The sequence below is a fragment of the Mytilus trossulus genome, chromosome 10, assembly GCF_036588685.1.
Source record: "Mytilus trossulus isolate FHL-02 chromosome 10, PNRI_Mtr1.1.1.hap1, whole genome shotgun sequence".
NCBI lineage: Eukaryota > Metazoa > Mollusca > Bivalvia > Mytilida > Mytilidae > Mytilus > Mytilus trossulus.
The window spans coordinates 12,448,550-12,465,564 of record NC_086382.1 but is presented as its reverse complement, the minus strand read 5'-3'; the positions used below and the strand labels follow the sequence as shown (position 1 = coordinate 12,465,564).

General features: G+C 32.0%; 1 protein-coding gene and 1 long non-coding RNA gene across 3 annotated transcripts in view; both read left to right on the top strand.

Annotated features, from left to right (window-relative positions):
* Positions 1 to 1,519: 1,519 nt before the first annotated feature.
* Positions 1,520 to 5,652, top strand: LOC134686039 (uncharacterized). The gene is made up of 2 exons (XR_010101510.1): positions 1,520 to 2,073; positions 4,149 to 5,652. It is a non-coding gene; the product is annotated as an uncharacterized LOC134686039 (long non-coding RNA).
* Positions 5,653 to 8,269: 2,617 nt separating this feature from the next.
* The window catches only part of LOC134686865 (zinc finger C3H1 domain-containing protein-like), a 56,777-nt gene continuing 48,031 nt past the window's right edge, over positions 8,270 to 17,015 (top strand). For both annotated transcript variants that reach the window (XR_010101679.1, XM_063546682.1), the window contains exons 1-8: positions 8,270 to 8,804; positions 11,426 to 12,129; positions 12,471 to 12,615; positions 13,837 to 14,117; positions 14,524 to 14,718; positions 15,286 to 15,675; positions 16,126 to 16,317; positions 16,745 to 16,834. Coding sequence is in view for 1 of the 2 variants with exons in the window: in XM_063546682.1 (XP_063402752.1) it covers positions 8,366 to 8,804; positions 11,426 to 12,129; positions 12,471 to 12,615; positions 13,837 to 14,117; positions 14,524 to 14,718; positions 15,286 to 15,675; positions 16,126 to 16,317; positions 16,745 to 16,834 (2,436 nt within the window). In the remaining variant the exon portion in view is untranslated. The remainder of the gene's footprint in view (positions 8,805 to 11,425; positions 12,130 to 12,470; positions 12,616 to 13,836; positions 14,118 to 14,523; positions 14,719 to 15,285; positions 15,676 to 16,125; positions 16,318 to 16,744; positions 16,835 to 17,015) is intronic.

Here is a 17,015-nt window from a genome sequence, read left to right as displayed (position 1 = left end):
CAATGAATTGCCACAATGTATTTTAAGGCCTTCCTATTAATGTGTCTCAACTACAAAGTCATTTTTCCCTCATTATTTTCATGCTAAATTCACTTTCGGAAGATGTGTATTTTTGTTTAAGATTTTTTTCATAAAAAAAGTGTTTTTTGGTAAAGTTAGAAATACATCAATGTGTTCACAAAATCCTAGAGATTGGTCAGTTATATAATTTGATATAAAACCCAGTTTAGATATATCAAGTGCCATAAGTATAAACCATATTCATCAAGGTTGTTTTGTGAGGTTAAAATCTCTTTTTTGTTCATACTCCAATAAGGATCACCATAGTCTATTTTTAGAGTGAAGGTCTCCCAAAACTGGGGATCACCATAGTCTATCTTTAGAGTGAAAGTCTCCCAACACCAGGGATCACCATAATCTTGTTAGAGTGAAGGTCTCCCAACACTGGGGATCATGATAGTCTATTTTAAGAGTGAAGGTTACCCAACACTGGGGATCACCATAGTCTATTTTTAGAGTGAGGGTCTCCCAACACGACTGTCATATTTTCTCTTCAAATCTTACAACTACTCACGCAGTCATTACCATTCATACTTTCTTTTAAAGTAAGAATGAAATTTATTTGGCACATGCGAATCTGCAGGAACCAATCATAATACTTGGTAAATAGATGCTGCATTTTCATACATGATATCCTACATGATTAAGAGAATTATTTCAAGTGATAAAGTATGTGTATAATTTTTTGTGATTTTTGTCTTGCTCATTATTCTCTTTACCAGTCACAAGTATCAGAGTGGTCTGTTCTGTGCTGGTCCCATATCTTACTAGTCTAAGTACAAAAATAATATGTTATTGAAAAGTTTCATTTTTCATAAGGAAAATATTTTATCTATTATATACTGTAAATTCTTACTTTATCATTTATAATTGTGAATTCTTGAAAATTGACAAAAATGTGAAATATGTTTAATTGGATAGCAAAATTTTTGCATGTATCAAATAAATCACTACTAAAATTATTATGGAGAACCTAAGACGGTCACTTTTTTGTCATTAATCAATGAATTTACAGTGCACCATTTTATTTTGTAATAATGCTGCTCTATGCCACCAAATCATTTTCCAAGTTGTAACTTTTCAATTTAATCACATAAGCTGATATTGATTCATGCATGAAGTGAGACGCTTATATTATAAATTTGATGTGCAGTAGAAGCAGTTATTAAACAAGCAAAATCAAGTTAAAACATGTATTTATAATTAGTAATATTTACATGTATATATTTAGTTTATATATATTTCCCCTTTTAAGTTTGTACAAGTACAAAATATATTATATTAAGCATGAAATGGATTGTAAGTATAAAATTGTATAATGAATTTATTTGCATGTAGCCAGTATATTTCATTATCTGGTTTTCATCTTAGATCTATAACCATGGTAACAGCTTTTTATACGACCGCAAATTTAAAAAAAATTTTCGTCGTATATTGCTATCACGTTGGCGTCGTCGTCGTCGTCGTCGTCGTCGTCGTCCTTCGTCGTCGTCGTCGTCCGAATACTTTTAGTTTTCGCACTCTAACTTTAGTAAAAGTGAATAGAAATCTATGAAATTTTAACACAAGGTTTATGACCATAAAAGGAAGGCTGGTATTGATTTTGGGAGTTTTGGTCCCAACATTTTAGGAATTAGGGGCCAAAAAGGGCCCAAATAAGCATTTTCTTGGTTTTCGCACTATAACTTTAGTTTAAGTTAATAGAAATCTATGAAATTTTGACACAAGGTTTATAACCACAAAATAAAGGTTGGGATTGATTTTGGGAGTTTTATTTTCAACAGTTTAGGAATTAGGGGCCAAAAAAGGGCCCAAATAAGCATTATTCTTGGTTTTCGCACAATAACTTTAGTTAAAGTAAATAGAAATCAATGAAATTTATACACAATGTTTATGACCACAAAAGGAAGGTTGGTATTGATTTTGGGAGTTTCGGTCCCAACAGTTTAGGAATTAGGGGCCAAAAAGGGACCCAAATAAGCATTTTTCTTGGTTTTCGCACCATAGCGTTAGGTAGCAATACACAGTTAGGAAAAAAACTTAAAATTGACACTCATAATTTTTAAACACCCCCTTTCCCCTCCTGTCTAACAAAGAAGGCTTTATATGTGTGTTATGCATGTATATACTTGTAGAAAGAGAATCTTCCATAGATTTGATTTCTAATGGTCATAAGGGTGAAATATAATCCCTTTTGGGTGTAACCATGGCAACAATCTGCATTTCTTAGATACAAAATATAGCAAAAAAGGGGGGTGAACATGTCACAAACGTCTCCAAAATTTGGTCTAAAGGAAAATTTCAATGAATTACAGTGATACCTTTCCTGAATCCATAGGTTTATATCTATCAAGTGGTCCAAAAAAAATCATATGTCTTCCTGCTCGTTTTTCCATAAAATTGAATTGAAAAGATCGAGCGCAAAATCTTTGTTGATAAACACTACAATAATTTATGGACCTATGAACGGTACGGATAGGAAAATACGGACTGTCAATCATTGAAATGGCCTATAAAACATGTTAAAATCAATCTAAATGTTCATATAAACCCACTAAGAAGGCTATATTATTCTTCAATTACCTAAAAATCAATTTTATTGTACAAAAACTTTCATATTTAAAAAATTCACAGGGGCCATAATGCGAAACTAAACTTCTAACTGTGTATTGCTACCTTAAGGATTAACATTTTTTTTCCCAATTCCACTTTAAATGGATTTCTGTTTTCTACTAGTTAAAACGAGCATTTTCGCCTGCTGGTTTTGAAAATCGGTTCAGAAATAAATATTTTATGAAGGTTAGCAGTTGACACTGAAATGCAACAAAAAATTGATTTTATGAAACATGCAATGTCAAAGTGCATTTTCTCCTTTTTTAGTCAATTTTCTAAAACTATACCTTCTAAGCCTGTCTTTCCTTGTTTAAAAAACCTAAATTAACCTGAACTGTAGACAACTTTTACAAGTTAAAGCTATTTTAAAGCTCTAGAATGTCAATTTTGTTGTGTATTACCATACCAAGGCCTTGGTTAAAATTTAGTCAATACTGAATTTATTTATAACAGCAGGGAAAAAATTGGGCTTAATTCATGCTAAATTGTGACTTTATACTTGCTAAAATAATAAATTTGATTTAGTCGCATGAAAAAATATAAAGCGTTCCATTCTAAGGTTTCTACATAACGCGCAATCTTCTTTTCCAAGGGGTAGCCAATAAAGTATCAATTAATAACGGAACCAAGTCTATGTGTCAAAATGTCTATATTGGTTGCTAAGGACAATAAACAACAAAACTAACATACATTGTCATACTAAAGGTTGTTTCTTCCTTATAATTGTATCTATAACCTAAATATCAATAGTTTTGTGGTATGTTTGTCTGAAAAAAAGGCAATTATTTGCTTTGTCAAATGCCATAAGGTAGCAATACACAGTTAGGAAAAAACTTAAAATTGACACTCATAATTTTTAAACACCCCCTTTCCCCTCCTGTCTAACAAAGAAGGCTTTATATGTGTGTTATGCATGTATATACTTGTAGAAAGAGAATCTTCCATAGATTTGATTTCTAATGGTCATAAGGGTGAAATATAATCCCTTTTGGGTGTAACCATGGCAACAATCTGCATTTCTTAGATACAAAATATAGCAAAAAAGGGGGGTGAACATGTCACAAACGTCTCCAAAATTTGGTCTAAAGGAAAATTTCAATGAATTACAGTGATACCTTTCCTGAATCCATAGGTTTATATCTATCAAGTGGTCCAAAAAAAATCATATGTCTTCCTGCTCGTTTTTCCATAAAATTGAATTGAAAAGATCGAGCGCAAAATCTTTGTTGATAAACACTACAATAATTTATGGACCTATGAACGGTACGGATAGGAAAATACGGACTGTCAATCATTGAAATGGCCTATAAAACATGTTAAAATCAATCTAAATGTTCATATAAACCCATTAAGAAGGCTATATTATTCTTCAATTACCTAAAAATCAATTTTATTGTACAAAAACTTTCATATTTAAAAAATTCACAGGGGCCATAATGCGAAACTAAACTTCTAACTGTGTATTGCTACCTTAGTATAAGAAAATAGAAATCTATGAAATTTGAACACAAGGTTTATGACTATAAAAGGAAGGTTGGTATTGATTTTGGAAGTTTTGGTCCCAACTGTTAAGGAAAAAGGGGCCCAAAGGGTCCAAAATTAAACTTAGTTTGATTTCATCAAAATTGAATAATTGGGGTTCTTTAATATGCCGAATCTAACTGTGTATGTAGATTCTTAATTTTTGGTCCCTTTTTCAAATTGGTCTACATTAAGGTCCAAAGGGTCCAAAATTAAACTTAGTTTGATTTTAACAAAAATTGAAACCTTGGGGTTCTTTGATTTGCTGAATCTAAAAATGTACTAAGATTTTTTGATTATTGGCCCAGTTTTCAAGTTGGCCCAAATCGGGTCCAAAATTAAACATTGTTTGATTTCATCAAAAATTGAATAATTGGGGTTCTTTGATATGCCAAATCTAACTGTGTTTGTAGATTCTTAATTTTTGGTCCAGTTTTAAAATTGGTCTAAATTAAAGTGCAAAGGGTCCAAAATTAAACTAAGTTTGATTTTAACAAAAATAAAATTCTTGGGCCTCTTTGATATGCTGAATCTAAACATGTACTTAGATTTTTGATTATGGGCCCAGTTTTCAAGTTGGTCCAAATCAGGATCTAAAATTATTATATTAAGTATTGTGCAATAGCAAGTCTTTTCAATTGCACAGTATTGTGCAATGGCAAGAAATATCTAATTTCACAATATTGTGAAATAGCAAATTTTTTTTTAATTAAGAGTTATCTTTCTTTGTCCAGTATAGTAAGCAAGAAATATCTGCAAGAATTTTTTTAATTGGAGTTATCTTTCTTTGTCCAGAATCAACTTAAATCTTTGTTATATACAATATACAATGTATATTCACTTTTTACTACCAACTGATAAATTTAAATAATCTTTACCATTCAGTGATAACAAGCAGTTTTTTTACATCATGTATTTAAATGAGTAGTAATTGTTGCAAACTCCATTAGAATATTTTAATTGAAATTAGTTTTGGAATAAGGGAAAGGGGGATGTGAATAAAAAATTGGGTTAAATTCTTCTCATTTGAAATTTCATAAATAAAAAGAAAATTTCTTCAAACATTTTTTTGAGAGGATTAATATTCAACAGCATAGTGAATTGCTTTAAGAGAAAACAAAAATTTTAAGTTCATTTGAATACATTCATTCTGTGTCAGAAACCTATGCTGTGTCAACTATTTAATCACAATCCAAATTTAGAACGGAATCCAGCTTGAATGTTGTGTCCATACTTGCCCCAACCGTTCAGGGTTCAACCTCTGCGGTCGTATAAAGCTACGCCCTGCGGAGCATCTGGTTGTTTATTTGTTGGCATCTTTTTTTACTAATCATTATGCAATGCAAGTTCTCAGGCTTAAGTTTTGTTTTAAATGTCTAGTTTGTTACTTAGATATCTGAATTTGTAGATCTTAATCGTGTATTTTTGTTGAAAACTTAATAAATTTTTTACCAATTATGTTGGATTTATTTTATATCTTTGATGACGATCAATACTAAAATCCAAATGGGTTAAAATAATAGAACTAATAACATATCCATCATCATATGGCCTTCAACAATGAGTAAAACATATACCACATAGTGAGCTATACAATTATAGGCCTCGGAATGACAAATTTTAAACAGTTCAATCGAGAAAAATAACATCAAAACAATATACTATACACAATATCAATATAGAGCAACAAACAACTACCACTGAAGTACTGTGGCTCCTGACTTACACTGTGGAAGTGTTAAATATGTTTACTATCATCAAATCCTCATCTGTACCAGGGACAATGGTGTTACAGTTCAACATAAAAAAAAATTAGAAATCAGTTGAAAAGTGCTAAACACCCATAATTGAAGAAATCAAAAATAAGAAATATCACTAAATTACAGCACAGCCAGTCTTTAGTAGTACTTTTGCTAATTAATATTCATAATATGTAAATGAGAATTGTACTTCGATTTCAATATAATTTCTGTGACCCATATCCGATTTTTTTAGTACAATATTCAAATAAGCAAAGTGGCAGTGATTTTGGATATGGAATGTTTGGGTTGTATAGTTTCCATTTACAGAAAAGAATGAGCATGAAAGAAAATGGTGTTTAATTAAAATGCAAATAAGATTATGAATTCAAAGGTTCTCACTTGGAAATAATTATCAAAAGATTTGTGATCTATTTAAATGAATTGAACGATTATTTACAAAAATTACTAGTAGTTCAGCTGTTGTCTTCTCTTTGGTCAGGTTATTGTCTCTTGACACATTCCCCATTTCCATTTTCCATTTTATTTAGTAGTCTGTTTGAAATTAAACCTCACTTGTTCCAATGTGAAACATATCAAAACCATCTTGAGGAAAATAGCATCATGTACAATCTCCAACATGGCTTAAGACTTTCACTATCATATAAAACACTAGTACTATCTTTTATTAACGTATGTTACTACAGGCTGCAAACATCAACAACACTTCAGGCCACATTGTGACATGTAAACGCGCTAGAAAATGGACTAGTATACCTCAGAATTTGGTCAGTTTACCCCCAGGATTGAGAACACAGGAAAAACGTTTTTGAAAAGAAAAAGTTCATTTTATAAATTGCATTGTAAAGATATGTCAGTGCACCATTTCATTTGTGAACAAATCTATGATATTGTTTCAAATTTGGTTCATTGATTGTTGTTTGCTTATCATCTAGTGCAAATATTTTATTCATTGACGACAATTTTTAGAATTATTTGTACCCTAGAGGCTATTTGAAGGGTCATTGCAATTAAAAAAAATTGATTCATTATTGAACAAGAAAAAACATGTTGAAGTTTTGAAAATAATAGAATAGTTACCAAATTACCAGGATTATAAAGGAAAAGTAAATCAGAAAAAATATAGTTACTAAACATGCAAATCGGTTTTGTCATTTAATCTGCATGGACCCTACTCTGAGCAATGTGTTTTCAGGTAAAAGATACACCCAGACAAGATTTTATTGAGTATAGATTTATTGCTTTTCTATCAAGCAGAGGAAGATGAATTGGAGAGAGATGTACATAGATTCATCTTGCAAAATAAAATTTCACCTTTAGCTCCCACCCATTTTCCATCATCTTTTTTTTTAAACGGAACTTAAACAAAGAGATAAGGGTTGTCTATCAATAAGACAGCAATCAAATGACAAAAACATCCGAAGGACCTCTACAGTTTTCAACAAAGAGAGGTCTACAGTATATGTCAAGTTCTAAATCATCACAAGACTATATAAAAAAAGTTACTAATTTAAAAGATACCAACTGGCCTTTACTGCATAGAGTATTTCCCCTGTCTTTGTCTGGACATGCCCTACAATAGACCTTTCTTGTGATCTTTGGAATACCAACATGTTTTCCAAATGTTCATGTAAATTGATCATATGGTGTCATGTGTTAAACATGTTATTGGCAAATCAATATATTAGTTAATCTGCACAGTCTGGATGACACTTTAAGTTTAATTAAAACTTCTTCTTCGTTCAGGCCCAGTAAGTTCACCCTTTTCATGCAGAAAATAAATGACATACATAAAAATTTGCATGATCAATAGCTTTCAAATAAACTTCAATCAATTAAAACCCTTTGAAAATTAAATCCTTTATAGAATATAGACCACCCCTATAAATTAAATAAGAGTTCATTGGAACCGTATTGTATATCAGACTGAGAGCTGTGTATTGGCGAGGATAGGCTGATCCTGGGGGGGGGGGGGATTTGGTTGATTATATAGGGAATCATTGAAGCATGACTAGAGCAAAAAAATATTTCCATGTTTCAGTGCAAATAAAAGGTGTCTATGTTTATGTTTCAGGGCAGAATTGAACAAATCTGGTAAAAACTTTGCAATGCTCCCAATCTGAAGTATTACCAAAAACTAAGCCCCTCTTTCTAGTTTCAAAAATGTTCAAGGCCCCTTTAATTCCCAATTTCATGTTACAAATTAGTCACAGACACTAAGAGCACTCACTTCAAGTTTTAAACGTCCATTATCGTCCATTTTAACAATAAAGTACCGTTGGTTGTTAGTAAGACCGTAGATTTTTATCAGGTTATCTCCCATTATTTACACGCCATCTTTTTGGTACGTTTCATCCTAATTTACAACTGAAAGTACACCCATGTTTTATGCTTTATAAACTATTTTAAATATGGACGACACTAAGGAAGAAGGAGAACTTTCAGATGATGATGAAGTCGATTCCCACCCTCAGAACAATACCGAAAACACGAAATCTTACAGAAATCAGTATGATGACCAGGCAAAATTTCACCAACAACCAGAACATTACAGACGTCCAGTGCGCGATACCAGGTCCGAAAATATGCGTCGTACAACTCACATAAATCCTCATTATTGTAACGATTACTCAACTCGTAGTGGGCCCCCTCCCCGACCACTTCGATATGACAGAATAAGAGTAAGCCCACAGGAGCACCCAGTTCATATGTCAGACAGAGACAGAAGAGATTTCAAGCATTACAGAGAAAGAGTTAAACAATCCTCTGAACAGAATGTTACCAATACTGGAAATAAAACTCAAATTATTGATTATCAACATCGAAGTGCACCAAACACGTCTCCTGGATGTATCCTTTCTTAATTTATTTGATTTATATTGTGTGTTCATGCCGAGGCCTTTCAGTCGGGTATCGGGACCGTTCACCCTTACAACATGTTCGCCCTAGGTCCATTTGCTCTGAGTTTGTTCCCCCTACTAAAAAGATATTAATATTCAGGGCATTGAAACTTATTCAGATATTTCTATGGGGCCTATATATATATATATATATATATAAACGAGTCTAAATTGAAAACTACGTTCAAACCTATGACTGCGTTGGATAAAAACCGCAATTTTTATACGTGTGCATGTCAAACAAATTTCGTTGTAGAAGGGTCTAAAAACAGCACAAACAACATTTTCCAAAAGACCAAAAGAGTGAAAAAGTATATTTAAACAAAACGCATTTGACTAACAGGTCGAACAACTGATGTTCTTTAACCCTGCTGACTGCCATTGGCGATTGCCAAATAAAATTGATCACAGGTTGTAACAAAATGGATCTTATTATAAATTTAATACGTCACAGAAAAAAAAAATTGTTAACTTGTGGACAGGATGTTGTGCCACAAACATATATATATCATGAGTACGTCTGAGTCAGTGACAACCCTTCAACAGATGTATCCATCGGATCGCCATCAATGATGGTGATACATGGCTGTGTACATAATGTATATACTACTCGTCTAAACATCAACCCAACAATGTTAGATCTGTAAATTTGCTTTCGCAAATTTTTGGTTCTTCCCTTGCCGGGATTCGAACATATATCATGTATATTCTTGAAATATTTAAAAGTTTATGGCTTGTTTAGTATCATTAATTGTTCATTCTAATGCAACAACGTTTGTAACGTTCATTTTGATTGGAAAATGTCACTTTCTTACATGGCTAACGCGTCACCAGTAAACTTAATTTGCGACCATCAAATCCCCGGGGAATTGATGCTGTCGAAGCTTAAAATACAATACAGTTATCTTCTAAATGACGAATAATTTGGATCACTGATTATTGTGATACTTGTCTTTTGATAGATAAATAATTAAAACAAACGTTTTGTTTTGATAACATATATTCAGCTTGAAATTAATTAAAACAATGATGTACCTTTTTTACGGATTTACGAGTTCATTTATTTATACTCGAAGACTAGTCATACTGCAAACATTCGTGATTGACTGAATAGAATTATTTTGTTAACAAATACAATGTATCAATAAAGATAAATGCATTGTACTCCAGTATTCTACTCTGCAAATCAAAGGGAAAATGTTAAATTAATAGTCCATTTGCCAATTACCGATTTGATTCTGTTATTACAAACTTTTAAAACAAATTAATTCCCTTTGTCAATTTTCGATTGGTTCCTTACCGGTCAAAGTTGGCTTTTGCCAATAAAAAGGATGAGGAATTGAAAGTGATGTATATTCGATTAAACTAATTTTTCATGAAAAATAATTTCTGATGTCTAAAGTATTTAGTTAAACAACAAATAAGTGTAAATACAAGATTTAAGAACCTTAAAGATTACTCACTTTACACACAGGTAAATTTGCTCTTTCTGCTAGCTCTCCATTGTAAATAAAAATTATTGTTCCTCATAAGGGAGACAACAAAGAAAATGATCTCTAATTACAGGGTCAATTACGGGATTTGGCAAATAACCTATTGCGGCGATATAAATATTCTGTCAATTTTTCAACAAACTTTAAAATATTTTGTTCAATTACTTAAAATAATGCGATAAGACAACAATTAGAAAAAAATAAAAATCAGGGCGAATGGACCCTGGGCGAATGGACCCTGGGCGAACAGGTACATGTACTAGGACTAACATGAATCAGGGTGAACAGACCCTGATTCATCATTTGCCTGTATTAAAATTGCTTTTCTGCCTAAATTATCTATACAGGCAAATCAAACCTAGCTAAACTTTTCCAAAATTTGTCCTTCATGTCTGTAGATTTCTTTTTCTTCCGGTAAGGAGTTAATCTCATACTTGCGTGATTTTATAACTCTGCTTGGTAAAACAGGACATAAGTTTAAGTTTATTGTGAAGACTAATCTTCACATTAAAAAATATATATGATTTGCTGCATATAAAGGTAATTAAGACCAAGTTTTATTTAATGCTTTTGGGTTATTAAACCTAATTATATATACATGTATAACCATGTTAACTTTTAAGATAATTTATGATATAAAAGTAATTAGTTGCACCAATGTGGTATGATTGTCAAGAAACAACCATGTGCAACTATCCATAAACCAATGGACACAGATTTGAACATACCATATAGCATTCATGTATTTTAAAAAATGTATCATGTTTATTAGAAGGGTATTTTGATATGTATTATAACTGTTTACAACTTATACATGTACAGTATGTCATGTTGCATATTTTTTGGGTCACTCTAGCATCGAAATTTGCACTCCCTCAATCCTACAAATCAGTTTTCCACACTTATTTTTTCTTGCTTAAAGATATTTATTTGATGTTTGGTATATACATCATGTATATATTGTTTTATCATGACAAGTTACAGATCAAGTTCGAATTTTTTCTTGTCTGATAATATTGTGAAGAGTTACATATGTCATCCTTCTTTGCTTACATTTTAACCTTAACCATATAAACAGTTTGGGCAAAAAGGAAACTCAGAAATGCCAAGATAGACAAAAATAGTAAGGAATATAAAGAGACAGTAGACAAATATAAATCAGAACTTCAAGGTGTTGAAGACAGGATAAAAATGCTAGAACACAAAGACAAGATAAATCAAGAGAAACAAGGGTCTTTAAGAACGACTGAAATTATGAATAATGTCGAGAATGAAAATTCATCTGATTCTAATGAAAATACAAACAGGAATAATAATAGTGAAAACTTGACTGAGGTATCTGAATTGGAAGGTGAAACCAAAAATCCTAATTCGCTTGAATCAGGGAAAGTTAGAAATGAAGAAAGTATAGAAATTTTGAACACAACAGAGGAAAAAGTTGGTGATGGTGATAGTGATGAGGATAAAGATGTCATGATCATTGAACCTCCACCACCAGAGGTCATTGTATTAGATGATGATGATGTCACTGAAGGTCAAGGTCAAGATGATGTCACTGAAGGTCAAGATGATGTCACCGAAGATCAAGGTCAAGAAAATGTTACTGAAGGTCAAGGTCAAGAAAATGTTACTGAAGGTCAAGGTCAAGATGATGTCACTGAAGGTCAAGATCATGATGATGTCACTGAAGATCAAGGTCAAGATAATGTCTCTTTAGAACAGGTTGCAGAAGATGCAGATTCAGAGCAAAAAGTTGTGGCAGATGATGAGAACCAAACAGAGGTTTGAATTGTAACTCATAGAGACCCCCCAAAAATAATAAAAATTAAAAATTCATAGAAAAATCAGTTCAATTATTTATTGCTGATAATCTTTTATCACCATGATCTTATCTCTTGATTTCAGTTATCAGATTTTTATATGTGCATGCTTCAGGAATAAGTCTTGGAAATACATGCATTTAACTTTTGTATAGAAATGGTAAAATCATATGAGAATAAGGAGTACTTAGCACAATGTACAACTGCATATTTTTTTAATAATTATAAACAAAAGTTTAATGTAGAGTTTGATGTGTGTATAGTTGCTTACAATTTCAGTGTGGTGTGATATGTCTTTTTTAGGATGAAGAAGATCTAGACGAGTTAGAGTTGAGAAGAATTGCTTTAGCATCATCACTTTCACAGACAGAAAAGTTACAAGTACAAAATGAAGAAGCGAAAAGACAAAAATCTAAATCTAAATCTCCTAAGAAAAGACCAGAAAATAGTATGTTTTTTTTATTATGACAATTATCATGATTATCATTAATTATGAAATGTTCTATTTAGATAATGTTATTGTAAATTTTAGGGGGGGAGGGAGATTGCATAATTATATGATGATTTTTGATCATTGAATAATATACTGTGGATTCATTATTATACCTATTTTCATGGATTTGACAGGGAACTATAAATTTAAATGTTCAACAAAGCACTACATTTATCATGTTTATTTGGAAGATACTTATACTTCAGTAATGCCACACAATCAAATATCATGGAAAATGCAAGTTTTTCTCAATCCATGAAAATTAATACACATGAAAATAAATCAATTCATACTAGTCAGCTAGTACTGTATTTGTTTTGTAGTGTCACATGTATTAGTTAATTGTAAATTTTGGTGAGAGAGCAATAACTTGAGGTAAAATCACATATATATCCCCTTGAAAAAATTTAGCCTTTCTCTTGAAAATCGCAAAATTTAAGTAAAAGTATCTCTAAATTATCTGAACATTTGCCATACATTTGCCATATGACATAAGTTGATCTTCTTACACTGAATTTGACTGTTGGTCTATAGTATATACATGTATACAATGTATGTGTCGACAAACAAACAGGAATGCCTGTTGTGAAGAACAAATACCTACTAAGTTTCACTGCATTTACATGAGACTAACACATGTTTCTTTCTAATAAATTCAATCAGAAAATGAAAATCAATTGTCTCACTCATGTTTTTATGCATGTAAAACAAGTAAAAATTAATATTGATAACAATGAAAATGTTTTAAAATCATTTGCCGCTTAATTTACATAAAATTAATAATGTTAATTGGTATAATAATTTATTTTACCACATTTTTAATCCACATAAGTGATTGCCATAGCAGTGAGCTGTTTTCATTGTATATGCATCATCATGATCAGCTACATAAAATGCACACAAGTTCTAGATTCTTTGAAATTTTATTTAATGGGAAATTGCCAATTTCAACATGTTTAAGTCCTCATTTTGCTAACTTATACACCAATTCCTCCTCAGTGGAAAGCTGTATCTATGGTAATCAAACCATATTTTCTTAATTTTTATGTACACCTATTTGAATGAGATTTGCGTGAAAAATTATTTAACGTTTTTCCCTTAATGGTATCATTTTTCTTTTTGGATATCAATCTTTTTTATGAAATACATTTTGAATAAATGGATTATTTTTAACAGAAAGAGTCGCTGCACAGAGACCTGCAAGAGCACGAAATCAGTCCCAGAGGGTCATCAATCAAATATCACGTAGGCGTTCTGATGAGAGACGAAAGAAAAAAGATAATGAAGAAGTTGATAGAAGAAGATATGGTGACGACAGAAAAGATCATCAGAAACGAAATCGTGAAATCCAGAAAATTCTGACTATAGACGATCCTAAGGAACAAGTTAGACGTTTCTTGTTGATGTTGGGTGATCAGAAAGCATTAGATAGTATTGACTTGGCTGGATACAGAAGGGTTAGTACTGTGTTATCCTAATTATCTTTCTTGACTCCATATTTCAAAAGATGTACCAAGATTGTCATGATTATAAAATGATGTATGTACTGGCACTGAGCCATGATATTCTTAATGTTCTTTTTTTAAAGAAAAAGTCTTAAAATTTGTCAAATTTGTTATAACTTCTTTGCTCTGTTTTGTCATAGAGATTTGAGTTATAGCGTTACATTTCTTCTTCTCACTGTTTGATTGGCAAACTAGTTATTTCCTTCAGGAATGGATTTTTTAATTTCGAGTCTGTGGCTGTGATATAAATACTTAAGCATACATGTTAAACAGTGACATTTTTCTATGAAATTCGGTTCATATTATGTTTTCATTTTGTTTATAATCTTATGAAATTCTCCAATATTATTCTTCAAAGGAGTCTACTAAGAGAAAAAGAGTTGATAGCAGTGAAGGACATTTTGTACCTCCTGTCTTACAAGATAATTATGAACCAGTTGAAATGGATATAGACAGTAACCCAGGCTCTCCATTAGATATTGGTCAAGGAATGGAAGATTTACAAATGGACCAAGAATTTTTCAATTTTCCACAGCAGTCTCTAATGATGCCAGTATGTACTCACTTTATAAGAAAAAAACATTAGTGAAGAATTTTTTATGTCAATAATATTGAGAATGGAAATTTATGGGGAATGTGTCAAAGAGACATGACTGAGAAGAAAACAACTGAAGTTCACCAATGTGTCTTTAACACAGGGAGAAAACCCATACCCAAAGACAGCTTCAGCTGGCCCCATATAAAAATGTATACTGGGGGGCAAAAATGGACTTCACTTAAAACTTGGAAACTGTAACATATGAATGAACCAAAATAAAATAAACTTTTATTGCACCACTTTTAATTAGTGTTATTTTCACTGTAAATGTAGAAATTTGAAGTAAATTTGCAGATGAAAATGGCTTAAATACAGTAACATAACAATAACAAAAAAAAGTCAACACTCCAACACTTGATAATCATGCAATCTTTTAAAACAAATCTATGACTAGCTTATTAAGGAAGGCCGTTTTTTCCTATCAATTATTTGAAAGATCTGTTTGAATAATTGTATCTGGTTAAATAAAATCATCTGTTCTTAAACTATTTCAGTAGCTGTAAAATTATTATACATTTTCAGGGATATTATCAAGACTTTATACCAGATCCCTCCTTTCAAGCATATGGATGGATGGACCACAACAGACAGATTCCATTCCTGGAGACCATGCCTCTGATGCCTGTGGAACCACAACCACCCCCACTGCCGCCACCATTACCATCAGACTGGCCCCCACCCCCACCCCCACCAGAGGAACCTCCACCACTGCCACAAGAAGATTTCCCACCGCTGCCACCAGAGCCTTATTTACTACTACCTCCACCCCCACCACCAGGGCTTCCAATCCCCCCACCCCCACCGGAGGAAGAAGATGAAGTGGAGGATGACGAGGAGGCACTGTTACGGGCCAAGCTATTACAGTCCTTGGCAAACAGGAAAATAATGATGGTTAAAGCAATGAATGAAGATGTAAGTGACCATAGTAGAACATTATGTTTTGGTGCCGCGTCCAGTACATAATTTTAGATGAAGTTGATGGCATATCATAATTTTTAAAGCTCAAAGCCACAAGGATTTAACTTTAGTAGGGATTTTTATATAGGGAGTTATGTAAACAGGGGGGACAAACGTGCATTCAGCCGCCAAACCGCCAAAGGTCAAATGTAGAATATAGTATCTGCATGGGAAAATATACAACTTTTTGGTTCTAGGAAATTGAAAAGTTTTATTAAAATAACTTGGAGTTATTCTTTTCTTTTACTATCAGACTATGAGGAAATACTATACTTTTGTGGCAAAAAAAACAAATAAAAAATATTGTGTCATATAGTAAGATTTGAAATTCATTTTTGCAAAAGTTAAAAAATGATGATGCAAAATGTGCGAACCTGTGATTATTTTTAATTTTGTTTTTCACAGTCATTAGGTGCAACTTCAGGAAGGTCTTCTCCATCAACACCATGTGTCCAATCACCAAGTTCTCGAGTTCAGTCACCAAGCTCTCGAATCCAGTCACCTAGTCCAAGAGTACAGTCACCTAGCCCAAGAGTACAGTCACCCCTTCCAAGTGATGCTGTCAAACCAAGAACAGTTGAGATAACAAGGATAAAGGTCAGTTGGAGAAAAGGGAAAGAACTGACATTACTGTTTTCATTTTTTGTTTTAAAGATTTATCATACGTAATTGGTAGAGTTATTCATTTATTTAAATTCAAGCAAGCTTAATATTTTGAAAGTATTATTAGCGTAATTATATGTTGTCCTTGTTGAACATGTTTTTTTCTGCATGAACACTCAATATTTATGTGATCTAATTTTCCTTGATATCCGGCAATTTGCATAAATTATCACATATTGAAATTAGAAATGCCTCTTAAGTCATAAACAATTCAGTGTTACTATCAATTAATTTAACTGGTATGATTTTTTTGTAAAAAAGGGTTACCATTCTTTTAATATACATTTCATGAGTTTTCAATTTAAAATACTTAAAATCGCACTTAAAAATTTGCATAATATTTCCTATTTTATCTAAACAGGTACCAATACATAAACCCATCATTATCAACCCTAATGAAGATACCACAAGTGAAGAGGATGAAGATGAGGAGGAGGAGGAAGAACAGGAGGTACAATCGAGGGTTTATTTATTTTATTGTCATTTTTGAGGCCCGGGTGTCCAAGTAATCATAAATTAATAATCAAATATTGAAAAAAACAGTCCTAGATTATCAAATAATCAAATGATCTTGACATTTTTTGTCTGGTAATCAAATAATCACTACAAATGGTCAAGTAATCACATAATCA